Below are 14137 nucleotides of genomic sequence, written 5' to 3' on the forward strand. Positions count from 1 at the left end.
CGCTTCCTGGTGCTGGCCAAGATGGCCATCCATCACTCCAGGAGGAGGAAGCTGGACTGGGGGGTACAGTCCAACTGTGGGGCTTATTTCCAGTCCCTTGCTTGCTTACATCTCTGTCTAGAGTTCCTCTGAATGGCATCCACTGACTTCTTGGATGCCTTTGAGGAGCAGTGGGTGCTGCTGTCTTGTGTTCTCTGCTTGGTTTCCCCCTCTGGATTCCTCATTCTTAATCTCTTAATCTTGTTGTCCCAAGAACTCAACTGTAGCCTAGGCTTTGTGGTGCTTTCCACTTAGCTGAGGGGACAGGCCTAGACCCACCGGCCCCAGACTGGTACAAATAGTACAAAATCCTGCTCCAGATCCCGAGTAGGTCAATCCTGTGCACTGAATGAGGCAGAAGTCCTGCAGAAAAAATAATGTGTGTGCATATAATTGTTCCTTATTTTGTGCCCATCACATAGTATATGAGTGTCATCAGCCCTTTCTCTAGTTTAAATACTGGAGTCCAGGCCCAAGGTTCCTGCTGGAGGCTGCCAACACGTCCTTGTGAACAATATTCAGATATTGTATATACATGCTAATTTCTTAACTGACAGAAGGCCCAATCAGGCCCATATTTTATAATGCAATATATCCATACAGACTGGCATGAGGAGGGACACTGAAGTGTGTGCGTGTGCCCCTCTCCTTGCTCAGGACACAGAGGCTCTGGCATGGGGGCCGTGCCCTCTCCTTGCTTGGGGCATAGGTGCTCTGACATGGGCCAGGGCCCCTCTCTTTGCTTGAGGCACAAGGGCTCTGGCATAAGCTGAGCTCCTCTCCTTGCTCAGAGGCTCTGGCAAGTGGGGAGCACTGCCCACTTAAGACATAGGGGCTCTAGGGGAGTGGGGAGGCTGAGTTCCTCTCCTTGCTGAAGAAACTGGGACTCTGGCAACTGGGGGTCTTGTATCCTCTGGGGGTACAGAGGCACTAGTGCAGGGGGAGCTGAGGCCTCTCACCACCCAGGGCCCAGGGAGCTAGTGGCTGGGGGTGCTATGCCCATATCCTAACTCAGGGCACAGAGACCTGGGGGGAGGGGAGGGCTGAGGCCCTCTCCTTATTCTGGCCACAGGGCGCTGGCAGAGGGGACTGTGCCTGCACAGGTCAGTAGGTTTTCCAACAAGTCCAGGACTGTCCTGCAGTCTCCAGGAATTAAAGATGAATCTTTAATTCAAGATTATGGCATGTGATGAAACCTCCAGGAATTCACCCAACCAAACCTGGCAACCCAAGGCACTGGCAGGGAACAGAGCCAGCCCCTGCGCCCCCCTCGTCGCTTGGGGCACGCGAGCTCTGGCGCGGGTGGGAGGTCTGAGGCCCTCGGCTAGCTCGGGGCTCAGGGCTGAGCTCAGGCACAGGCAGGCGGCCTAGCCGAGTGGAGTGGACGAGGGGCGGAGCAGCTCTGACGGCGGAAGGAGGCGGGAAGCAGCCCCCTAAACCCCTGTGGGCTCCGAGCGGCCGAGTTGGCCGCCTCAGCACAGCCGGGTCGGGGTTTACCGCGACCGTTGCACCCGCCTCGCCGGCGCCCGTCCGGTCACCCTCCACCCAACGCCGCCTCTGGGGTTCCCTGCTCCCGCCCTCCCCTCCACTGACGCAGTCTGTGCCGCACCAGCTTCTAACATGGCGGCGGCGAGGCAGTAGGAGCGCGGGCAGCGAGCCGGGCCGCGAGCGGGTGAGTGCTGGGGCGCTGCGGGGAGCCTGCCCCGCCGAGCCCCATGCGGGCGAGGGCCTCCGCGCCATAGTGGGGGCCGGGGCCTACACCCCCACCAAGGGGCGGGAGTTACCCGCTCCGTCACGGGAAGGGGCCCACCCCTCGTTGGGCCGCAGGGGCTTTAGCCCCCCGGGGGGGCTCAGCCTGCCTGTGAAGGGCTTGGGGAAAGGGTGGGGGTGACCCAGCCGTAGGGGAGACGAGGTGGGTCTTTTGGTCCGGTTTGGTCTGAGAAGAAAGGGGGCGTTGAGTGGCAGGGAATAAACTGCAAATTGGAGGGAAGTTAGAGGAGGGAGGTGTGGAGGGTCATGGGCGAGATCCAAGTGGGGTGGGCTTAGTTACAAATGGGGGATTGTGGTGAATGGCTTTAAAAAAAAAATCAGCTCCTTTGGGCAGGACAAGAGCCTTTTCTCCACGCACGTTGGTGATGTGCTGCTGGCCACACTTGCAGTCCTCCAGACATAAATCATTAGTGAAAATTCCAGCTGCTGGTACACGCAGGGGGCCGTTTTCCATGCCTGCTCCAGAGTTTGAATGGATCCTCTCTCTTCTCCCCTAGCAGGCAAAATCACCAGACTCTGCTTGCCACATGGCCTCGTTCCCTGCAGGCCTCTGGAACAGGGGATGTTGCTTTGAAGGGTGCTCCATGGCTGGCTGGAGGGTCCACTCTCCGTCTTTTAGTTTGAAGGGCTGTCCCAACTCTGTACATAGATTTTTTTTTTTAATATTTTTTTTTAATGGCTATGACATCAGTTACAGACTCATTTTGTTTGCAGGCATTAATGAACTGAAAGTAATGAATACTGCATATGTATGATAATACATTTAGCAGAGCTGTTAGGACAGTATGAATGAATGAGATTTCAAAAAGTAAGATGATACATGGCTTGTTGAAGTACACATAGCTAAATCTTCCATCGCAAGGCTAAATATTGCCTTAAAACTCCTTCCCAGTGAAGGAATTGCCTCCCATAAATATATGGGACTTGGTAAAATATCTTTGGTAAAAAGAATGAGGAGTCTTGTGGCACCTTAGAGATTAACAAATTTATCTGGGCATAAGCTTTCGTGGGCTAAAACCCACTTCATTGGATGATCCCCTGAAGCCCTTTAAGTTCTGGTTATCACCTGTATTTGTGCATAGGGTAATATGAGCCAGATTCTTTTTAGACTCATAGATTTTAACACCAGAAGGGGCCATCAAGATCAGTTAGTCTGACCTGCACGTTGCAGACCACAGAACCTTGCCCACTCACTTCTTTTAATTTTAAATCCACTTTATAAAATGCTTGTATGTTCTTTTAAGAGAAAATATTTATTTGCTCCCTATTATCTACAGAGGAGGCCACATACTTGTGCTTTGTGGGGCAGGGACTGTATTTTCTGTGTGTGTTTTTATGGTGCCTGGCACTATGGAGTCTTGGGGCTTGTCTATACTTAAAGCACTGCAGGGGCACAGCTGCAGTGCTTAGTGAAGACACTGCCTATGCCAATGGGAGAGATTCTCTCATTGGCATAGGTATTCCACCTTCCCGAGAGGCTGTTGTCAATGGGAGAAGCCATCCTGTCTACATACTGCTGTCTACACCGGGAGTTCAGGCCGTGTAACTGCGTTGCTCAGGGTTGTGGATTTTATACCGACATCAGTTCATAGTGTAGACCAGGACTTGGTCTGTGACTGGTAATCCTAGGCATTACCACAATAAGAATAATAATAACTGAGCTTGAATCTCAAGCACTCTCCATGAAGCATTACCCTATTTTAACTTCAGCTCAGTTTACATTGTGTTGAATTAGTAGGTTTTATTTACTAATTATTTGTTCTGTCAGAACAAATGTACACAGCCAGTCCAGTATGAAGGAGGTGTACGAGGAGCAGCAACAATGATAATGCTTTGGTGAGCGAGCCTCCTGTCCAGTTATCTTTTGGGGAAATGTGCTAGGTTTCTTACCATTGTGCTGACTGTCTGCTAATCTTTAGTATCTAACAATTTCTCTTCTCCCTTGTAGCCCCTGAACCTACTGGCTAGGTTGTCCTTGCTGCTCTATTTCTAGAAGATTTTTTTTTAAAAAAAAAATCCGTCTTCACCAAAGCTTGATTTTGCATACAGCTTTCAAAAACAGAATCTTCAGAGTAAAATGACATGGTTCTTGTCCTGTCCCTGATGGTCCCAAAGTTATGAATAGCAGAAATGAAACTGATTAGAGTGATCAATTTCACTCTGCTGTTTTTTGGAAAGTCCTGGGCAGCAGCAAATGTACTGTATCGATCTGAAGACAGAAGAACCATAGGGGCTAGAAACGTTATTTTTAATGCACGTCTAAATTCTGCAACCTCCCAACTGCCCCTGAGAGACGTAGCTATACTGACCTAGCTCCTGGTGTAGACCGCTCTAGGTCAGTGGAAGAATTCTTCCACTGGACCTAGCTCCTGCCTCTTGGGGAGGTGCATTACCTACACCCAAGGGAGAATTCCTGCCATTGGAATAGGTAGTATTTATAGTGACCATAGACATACCCTATATAAAGGTAATTTTCTGCAATTGATCTTTCTGCAAATATCTCTTTGACACACACATACACCCGCCGCCATGGGCCTATACCCGGGTGGAGCCTGAGGCAAGTATTTAGTCCTAAATTTATACACTAGTTCACAGATCATAATTACAAATGTAGTTCATTTCTTCTATTACAAATGGAATTTTCCCTCCTGTACTAGAGGGAGGCTGTGAAGGATGGAGCCCCTGAACAGTTCAGGGACAGCACTTAGATTGGAATCCCAGGATTCGTTTGGAGAGGGCGAGAGGGGTGGGGGAAAGACAGGTTGGCCTCTCACCAATGTTTTCCTGGACATGCTATTTATGTGGCGGGAAATCTTTTGTATTAATCTTTGATTAGTAGATTAATTCTTTGACAGTTCGGTTCTGGTAAATTTTCAAAACCTATGTGTGAAGAAGTGAGTGAAATAATGGTAGTGAAGGTATGTGCAAGTGGGGGAGGAAAAAGTAGTGGAATACATTTAAATAAACGACATAGGGTTCATTGAAAGAGATTATTGGGAGAGAAATAGGAGAAAGAGAACACTGGAAGAAAGGGATATAGCAGTTGAAGGAAGAAAGAAAGAAAGAAAAGAGGAAATAACATTGAAAACAATGTAGAAAAAGATACAGCATGATCTGTTTTAGGAAGGGAGAATGGAGTGAAGGAAAATAAGGTATAGGAAAAATAAGGCAACTTGTATTATAAAAAAAGATTGTATAGAAAATTGACAGTATGTTATCAGTGACAAAGTACACAACGTGTGAAACTTTTATTCATTTAAACTGTAGCGGGCATAGATTTGTTAGAGGGTAATGTAGGTATTTTTCACCCTAACTAGTCAAATTATTCCTTGGGTGAACTGTGTTTAGACTGTCATTATGATTAGGGCTTCTGATTTTTGGTTTAACCAATACACACAGATAAAACAACCTTGATACAAAAACTAAAGAAATATTGGTGTTTTATCCAATAAACGCTGGAAATGGTTACTTGTGTCTAAGGGGCTTGTCTACATGAAGTAGTAATGCAGACCACAGGGGTGTAGCAGGGCAATTTACCCCTTTAAGGCCTGCGGAGCCAGGGAGCAGTGAGCCCTGACCTATGGAGAAGCCCACCAGGTAGGTGTTAGGTACCAGTTGATCCAGCTAAAAAGTAGCTAACAATTGGCTCTGATTTCCAGCTGGAAGACATTAGTGAGGACCCAGCTCTGTGAAAGGAAGGGCCAGTAGAAACAAAGTTTTTGCTGGACAGCAACGGAAGGCTGCAACAGGAAGGGTAGGTAGGGCCTTGCAGTTCCCCTGAGACTAAGGAACAGCAGTGACCCTTAAGGTGCTGGGGCCAGAGCAGTATCAGTCCAGATCAGGACTATCACTTTTGTTACTTCTCTGTGTTCCTTCATTTGTGTGATAGAAGAGTAAAAGAGCCTGCGCAGCAAGCTGAAACAGGGTTTGCACGTAACTGATTATTTTATCCCTTGAGCTGGTGAACAGATGCAAACTCACCAGCCTACAGGGAGTGTGATTTCTAAAGTGCACTAATGTGTTGAACATTAATTGGTCTGTGTAGACCCTCCTTGTGTGCATTAAGTATTTGAAACAGTACTACATTAAAGTATAGTATGGAACACTACAAATAGATTACTCATTACAGTATATACTACTGTATAATATGTTACTCATTACAATATATATATAAAGAGAGAGCCCGAAAACCTGCAATTTTTAGACATCTACGTAAAACTCAAAAATTGTTAAAAAGAAACCCTGAAAAACAAGCTCTAATTACGATCCTTTACATGCTCACAAACTTTGAAAAAAATCTTTGGGGCTGAAAATTTCTCTGTGCCCCCACCCAGCCACTCCTCTGTCCCTATGTGTCCCTGTATCCCCTCCCCCTGTCCCCATATGTCTCTGTGCCTCCACCCAGCCACCCCCTGTCTCTATGTAGCTCTGCACCTCCCCTCTCCCATCACCATGTGGCCCTGCACCTTCCTCCCCCCAGTGGCCCTGTGCCTCCACTCCCATTCAGCCCCTGCCCCAGTCTGTCCTCCCCCTGAGCCCCTGTCTGACCCCCCCTCCCCTGCAGCACCCCTCGCTGTATGTCTCCCAATAGCTCCTGTCTCCTGACCTGGCCCACTGCGAAGAAGGCAGCTCTTTCTCTTCCCTTGCTGGCAGGAAGCTGCTGCTTTGTTCTGTCGCCACAGGGCCCTCTGGTGGGCAAAAGGCAGAACCGCAGAAGTTATTTTCTATTGGGAGCTGCTGCTTCTCTTGTGCCGCGGCGCCCTCTGGTGGGCAAAAGGTGGAACTGCAGCAACATTTCAGCAGAAGCTTTTTTTCTGTGCAGAAATTTAAAAATATGCAGGGCTCATTAATTGTGCACGTGCGCAGTAGCACAGAATTCCTCCAGGAGTATCTTCTGTATCTCTCTACATATGCGTTGTCCTAAGGATACTATTTTGTTTGCTTCAAGAAGTTAGTGAGCCAGTGCAAACTGTATTAGAAGGCAAACATTTTTTGTAAAGATAATTTACATTTTTCTTTTGTTAAATCATCTTCAGGATAAAAAGACTTACAATACTTTATTTCTTCAATTGATTCTAGTAGCTTGTAAGTAAAATTTTGTTTCATTTTAAAAAGCAAATGAGTTTGTTTTTTTTCTTATGCGTGGCATGCCCTGATCCAGAGGTTATTCATGATTTAGACATATTCATTCCTCCACAATGTAGGCAGAAGGCAGCTTGGGCTTCCTTATTAGTCTTTTCAATTCAGACTCTCTGCTAGACTGCTACAGGACCACACTGACTCCAGTTTACTCTGTCTTCATTTGAGGAGGCAGCTGCACGATCACCGCCCTCCACAACAATGCAGAAAGTATGAGAATTTCTCACAAACTTCTGGGAACATCAGATTAATCAAATTTCAGTAACTGGAACCTGTTGATTTCCTTTGTAGAGCAACCTGAGGATGCCATGTGCTGAATCTGCATTCCTGCTGGACCTCTGAGACTGTATATGTTAGTGTGGCTACCATTTTACTATGCTATTCAGTGGGTGCATTTGGAGAGTTACTGCCAGGTTAATAATTATAATATGAGAGAACTTAACTTTACTTGTAGATAACATATTTTGAGGAATTTTCTTGGTCTGAATCATTGTAAAAACTCAAGCTAGGATGTCAGGGACGGTGTGCCAGGCTACAGTAGGATACTTGGAATCGTTAAATGCAGAAACAGATTTAGATTAATATTAATGGCCTAATAAGTATGCAACATTTTTGTATAATTTCCACATAAAAACTTTAAAGTTGGAAATTCACTTCTGACATTCTAATATGTTTGTTTGTTTAAAATATTGAAAATGTTTCATGGTTTTTTGTTAAGGTCAAGGAATTGAGACTTAAGGTTCCATAAAACTAACTTTTAACCTGAACTCCAACTTGCTATCCATCAATATGAGTAAGGGTATATAGTGCTCAATATGACAATAACTTTAGACATTTTTCGATAACTGACAGTAAATTATAATGTAATACTTTCTACACATATGCTGGCTGCAGTCTCTCCTTCATAGAAAATAATTTGTCTTCATTTCAGTCACTGTGTTATAGAGTGGAGCCCAGGAGAGAGGGCAATCGGGTCCGAGAGAGTGGATGGTAGTAGAAGGAAAGTATTGGCAAAGGGCACAGTGCTGGAAGAGTGACTCTTGTGGAATGAAATGAGGGGAAAATTATTTTTATTACTGAAAACTAATAAAGAAGGAACATATACTAAAACATAGACAGAAAAAGACACACCAAGATAGTCAACATAAAGAAAGAAACAGTGCCATGAAAGGGAAAGAACAAACACAGGAAATAAAAAGCTGAAAATGTGTTTATTAATTGCTATAAAGCTTAATGAAAAACTGTTACAATTACCTACTCAAGATGTATTCTGTTTTTAAAAGAAACCAATAAAAAGGGTTGGGCTGGGTTATAATTAGAGCAGCTCCTGGATACTAGAGTGATAGGCATCTTAAAAATATTTGCAACATTAAATGTTTAGGGCTAACCCTGTCAATATTGTCAATGATTTGGTGGATCATGATAAACTATTTTTACATTTTGACACTTAGTTTTTTGGTGTTTATAGCACAAGTCCCAGTCTGACATTTCTGCAGTGGCCTTTGCCCATCTTACACAGTTGTAAGGAATTTAACAGTACAAAGTAGTAAAGTACAAAGTGTTGCTTATTTTTTTCAATCAATGTATAAAATATAACTAATGCAGCTTACAATAGTCACAGAAATAGCCTATCACGTAAAAGATTGCTAAGTCCCTCCACTGGACTCAATTAGCGCTGACTCAAATTCACTGAATAGTTTTGGCCAAATATTTGGGGTGGGGAGGAGGTGGGAAGGACTTGGGGGCCATTCACAAAATGGCCAGAAGAAGAGGTGTTGGTGCCTTATAACCTTTATCCCAGTGATTATTTTGCATTAATGGCAATTCATAGTCTTTCACAATGACAATGAATAGTCATTGGGCTAGGAAAAGAGAATGAGAACCACTCTATAGGCTAGCGGTTAGGGCAGTCACCTAGGATGTGGGAGATCCAAGTTCAAGTCCTTGTTCCAGTAGACCTGAGTGCAAATCACTTCTCCATATCAGGCAGAGGGGAAATGGAACTTTGGTCTCCCACATCCCAGGTGAGTGTTCTAACTGTTAGGCCTAATGGTTATAAGGGAGGCACCACTGCCTCCACTTGTTTTGTGCATTTAGCCCTTTAAAATTGCTCCAAATGGACACTTCTTTATTTGCTGAAGGGTTGTTTGTTTGTTTTTTACAATTTTTGGATTCAGTTCAACCCAAACCCAACTTCTCTTCCAAAAATATATTTTTTTAACTGCCAACAAACTGAAAAATCAGTTATATGCCCAGCTCTACTGCTCAGGAATTACAAAGTCCATAGGCTGAAAGATGTATATCAGTAACTGTGGACAACTATTACAAGGCAGGGACCATATGCCTTGTAAACTCTGTAAGCAGCTGTCGCAAAATGTGTAAACAAATAGCTATGCTGCTTCCCTTTTCAGTATAAATAGTGAAGGGTAACCCAGGATCCAAGTGTTTGTCATATGCAGCATTTTTTTTTTTTAGGCTAGTCAATTTTATTTATTTGGTGTAAGTTTAAAACCTCAGTGAACCTTGCATCTCTTCCAATTTAATCTCGGGAGTATCCCATTTTCCACTCCACATATGGTACTTTAATAGGAACTTAATGTCCGTCTTATGTAAATCTGTGCCATTTGACTTCTGTATACTGAATAGTCCTGCAAAAACATTCTGATTTCTTATTATGGCCAGTAAGCATTTGTCTGTCATACTAGGGAATTGTTTGTTTTTCTTGGCAAATAGTTCAGAGGTAGTCTTAATAAGTTGCCTGAGTGCACAGACCTTTGGCCCTAAAGTTAACTCCTTCTCTCCACCTCATGCCCCCTTAGCCACTTGATTCAGCCTTGGGTCTGAAGATCCAAGGCCTCTGGGAGCAAATTATCAACGTACTCGACTAGGTCTTAACCTTTTACCCAACTAGGAGAGCAGAAGATCCTAAGAAGTTTGTCTTGTTCCCACTTTTTTCCAAATCCTCTCATTTTTCAAGTATGTTCTTATAAAGCCGGTTAGGAAGTTGAATGACATTCTCATCAACTGATGCCTTAGTCTCCCTTGCAGTTTTCTTGTATGCTTTCCTCTAAAAACCTGTCAAAGAAAACATGAATGAAGTCAGTATTGCCGAACCCAAGCATTCAAAAATCATGAGTCTGCCCCCCCCCCCCCAAAATCCGAGATTGGCTTAAATCACAAGATTTTAAAATAGTGGATTATTAAGCCTTTAGAATACATTCATTCATGTTTACAAGCTTTACTGTGCAACAATGACAACTGGAATTTTTTTAAAATAAAAAGAGATCTTTTGATCTCTTTGATTCACCAAAATTGGTGATTGTAAACTCTTAGTCTTTGAAACAGGGGCAGTCTTTTTGTTTTCTGTGTTTGTATGGCATCTAACACAGTGGCACCCTGGTCCATGACTGGGACTCCAATGTGCTATTGTAATACATACAATAATACCACCTTGATTGGTGTTGCAGGAAAAATGCAGTATTTTGTGTTTCTCTTAAAGCTCCAGCAAGTTTTTCAAGAGTTGGTAATAACATAAAGTTGAACTGAATGTGCACAGAAAACTGTTTTTAAGTTATTTTTCTTTTTGTCCTAAAGACCAAAGATTAACAACTCATAGACTTTCATATTTAAAACGGCTTGAGAGCAAAAATGCCACCTTTTTCAACATCTCAACACTCAGTTTTGCTCATTTATGTATCAGGATGACCACACCTTTTTTTCCTTCATAAAAAGCTTTTCGGTCAAGATCACGTGAATATATAGTTTCAATACACAGAGGAGAAAACTCAAAGGTTTTTATATTTTTGTTGTTTACAGTCTTTAAACTTTTGAAGCCATGGGAATCAAGGTCCAGCGGCCACGTTGCTTTTTTGACATAGCCATCAACAATGTACCTGGTGAGAAGAATAATTTCTAAGCTATATTATGTTATAGCAATATAAATATTTAATGGTCAAATGAAGACAAATCTAATTTAACTTTATAAATGTGTGGGATTTTTTTCAGCTGGAAGAGTGGTCTTTGAATTGTTTTCTGATGTGTGCCCAAAGACATGTGAGAATTTTCGCTGCCTTTGCACAGGTTCGTAGATATTTATGATTTTTAGCTTAATTCGTTGTTGGTTAGTTTCATATTGTGAATTATTATATTCGACAGAATCCCCTGTAGACATCCAATGATTATCACTTTTTGCATACCAGAAAATGAAGGTAGACTTTAAAATAATGTGTCTTGGTCTCTGTAGAGGTTTAACATTGGTGTCTTGTGTGCATTTAATGCAAGGTTTGTATACTGAAGCACTTGCAGTTGTGGCATCAATTAGTACGTGGAGCATATGCTAATCAAACTTAGATACTGGAGTGTCAGGCTAACTGCAACAGCCCTCAAAAATCCTGTTGAAAGCAGGCTGGATAAAAATCAATTTAAAAAAAAAAAAAGGTAGAAAATTAGAATTTTGTATTTAAATTGGGTTCTTTTAATTTAAATACAATTTTTTTAAAATAAACCTATTTAAAATTAAATATGACATTTACAATGTGTTTTAAGATTTAAACTTACTGTAATCTATTAAAATCATTAATTTAAAATCCAAAAAATATTAAGCAGTATGTTTGCTGGTAAGTTTTAAAGAAAGTCAAATCACTGACTCGGTGTAAGTCACTGGCTAAGCACCTGGAACCAGCTTTTGACAGCTGTAGCCTCTACTGCAGGTGCAGAGAGAATGTTTTCTTCATTTCAGTTAATTCAAAGTAAAAAAACAAAGGAGATGAAAAAAGTAGGACTAGTTTACCAGATTGAATCTATGAATAAAAATGTGTATGATAGGATGAGATTTATTAGTTCTAAAATCTCGAAGGACTTGGTGACCAGAAACAATCAGTTCAATTCACTAACTACAGATAATACTTCCTTTGTTTAATAAATTAGTTTTAAATGCAAAACATGTTTTATGAACTTTGTCTTAGATCTAGTTTTAAAGTAGGTTTATTTAATAATAAAATAATTAAAATGCTGATTTTGTGCATTTTAATTGAATTTGAATTTCCATCCAAATAGAGCTTGATATAAATCACAAGTAAAAAAGAATAATCTAAAATTTCACTGTTTTCTAACATAATAAAAATGTAAAAATTAAGGCTCTACTAATTGCAAGTTAAGTGATATAATTGATTAAATTAGTGTGTATGTGGAGAGAGAGTGTGTGTGTGTGTGTGTATTCTGCTTGTTAGCAAAAAGAAGCACCAATGTTGGTGTAAATGGTTTTATTTAATTGCAAATCAACATGTTTTAATGGTTACCACCTAATGAGAATCAGCTTTTCTTTAGAAAAGTTAGTAGAAAGTACAAATGCAAAACATGATTAAAATCGATTATTTTAATCAAGTTTTTCTGCTTGTTGATTTAAATCATGATTAAAATCAGTTATTTAAATCAGTTTATGCTGGCTGAAACTATATAATATTAACTAATCCTGAAACTGATAAGCACACAATAAAGGTAGCCAGTGAAAGGTCAGGAAGTTGGGCATTAATGGAATCTTCTGATTCCTGTGATATACTGAACTACCGCTAATATTCATGGCCTTTGTTTTCTAAGTTTGGCCATCCACTTCTTAACTATCCCCTTTAGTTTTTTCTTTGTAACAGATGTGTGGCAATCTCTAATCCCAAATTAAATTCAAATTCCCTGTTACTTAGTCAAATTACCAGTCCTTACAAAAACCTATCATGGAAATATTTTTGAAATGGCATTTTTATCCTGCTTAATTGTTACTTTAATTGAAGAATACTGATATTGGGTCCAAGCCTAGTCATTAAAATAAAACATTGTTTTAAATGGTGGTTGTGAATCTGACCCAGATTTCTCCAACCTCCATCACCTTTTTTCCAAGGGAACTTTTTAACAAATTTCTTTTCTCCTAAAAACTTAGTTCATCACAGTAGTGGATTTATAGAAACTCGCTTGTTTTTTCCTCCATCTCCAACATTTCCCACCGTCTGCCCCTTCAATATTTTTATTACATTTCAATCTCACGAGTTTTTGCTTATCACTTCCATGTCAGAAACAAGTAATATATATGCACATAAAATAGTTCAAGTTCAGAATTGGAATTTGATCTTATTATTGAAATATTGGGAATGTGTATGGTCAAAAGTGTTTAGAGCAGGGGACTAGGAATCTGTTTCTTGGGTTTTCTTCTGGCGATCAGTCCAGAGAAAGATATACTCAACTTTCTGAAAGTGGTGGAACCTTTGCAGGGTTTTCTCAAATGTCTAAAAACTTGTCTTTGGATTATAGGAGACAATGTAGTGCTTTTTTAATTTTAGTGTTTGTTCAGTTACCTGCCTTTCAGACTTTTTACTTATTGCTACCAGCAGTGTGTTAGCCTTTTAGGAGTAGTCTTTTAGGTTTTGTCTTTACAGGAAAATTTATACAAGTATAATTTTACCACCATAGTTATACTGGTATAATTCCCCATGTAGACAGTCTTACTCTGGAATGATAATACATTTAAGGTTCTGAGTGATGCTGGTAAATTTCCCTAGGAGACTTGTGTCCTATCTACAGCTTCACCACGACTTCCTTTGTGACCTCGGGCAAGTTACCTTGGCCAAATTTTTCAAAAATGGGTATTGAAATGGCGTAACCCAAGTTTTGAGTGCCCAACCTGAGACACCTGGGATCTGACTTTCAGATGTCCTGGGCACCCACAGCTCCTAAGACCTTCATTTGGAGCTGTGAACACTCAGCACCTCTGAAAGATGGGTATTGAGAAAATGAGAACCAAAATCCGTGGCCAGCTTTGGACTTAGTCTATTTGTGTGTTCCCGTCTACAAAACAGATGTTTGCCTACTTCACAAACTGATTTGCAAGACTTAATAGTTAATGTTAGTCAGACTGTTGGAGCTCCTCCAATGAAAGGTGTTGCACAAATGCAAAGTATCTTTTTTTTTTTAATTCCGCCCCTTCCTTCCATGCCTCTTCCCTCTCTCCCTTTTAGGTGAAAAAGGTACCGGAAAATCGACCCAGAAGCCATTGCATTACAAAAGTTGTCTGTTTCACCGAGTTGTGAAAGATTTTATGATCCAAGGAGGTGACTTCAGTGAAGGTAGGACACAGCCTTAAAAGAAAACTGCAGTTCTTAAATAGTAAGATATTTTTAAGGATCCTGTTCAGCATCCTACATTC

General features: G+C 41.5%; 1 protein-coding gene across 1 annotated transcript in view; it reads left to right on the forward strand.

Moving 5' to 3' along the window:
* The first annotated feature begins 1541 nt into the window (after window positions 1-1541).
* Window positions 1542-14137, forward strand: part of PPIG (peptidylprolyl isomerase G) — a 39924-nt gene continuing 27328 nt past the window's right edge. The window contains exons 1-4 of the mRNA XM_074967517.1: window positions 1542-1711; window positions 10765-10844; window positions 10954-11028; window positions 13950-14057. Coding sequence (XP_074823618.1) covers window positions 10784-10844; window positions 10954-11028; window positions 13950-14057 — 244 coding nt within the window. The 5' untranslated portion in view covers window positions 1542-1711; window positions 10765-10783. The remainder of the gene's footprint in view (window positions 1712-10764; window positions 10845-10953; window positions 11029-13949; window positions 14058-14137) is intronic.

The sequence above is a fragment of the Natator depressus genome, chromosome 11 (assembly GCF_965152275.1).
Source record: "Natator depressus isolate rNatDep1 chromosome 11, rNatDep2.hap1, whole genome shotgun sequence".
NCBI lineage: Eukaryota > Metazoa > Chordata > Testudines > Cheloniidae > Natator > Natator depressus.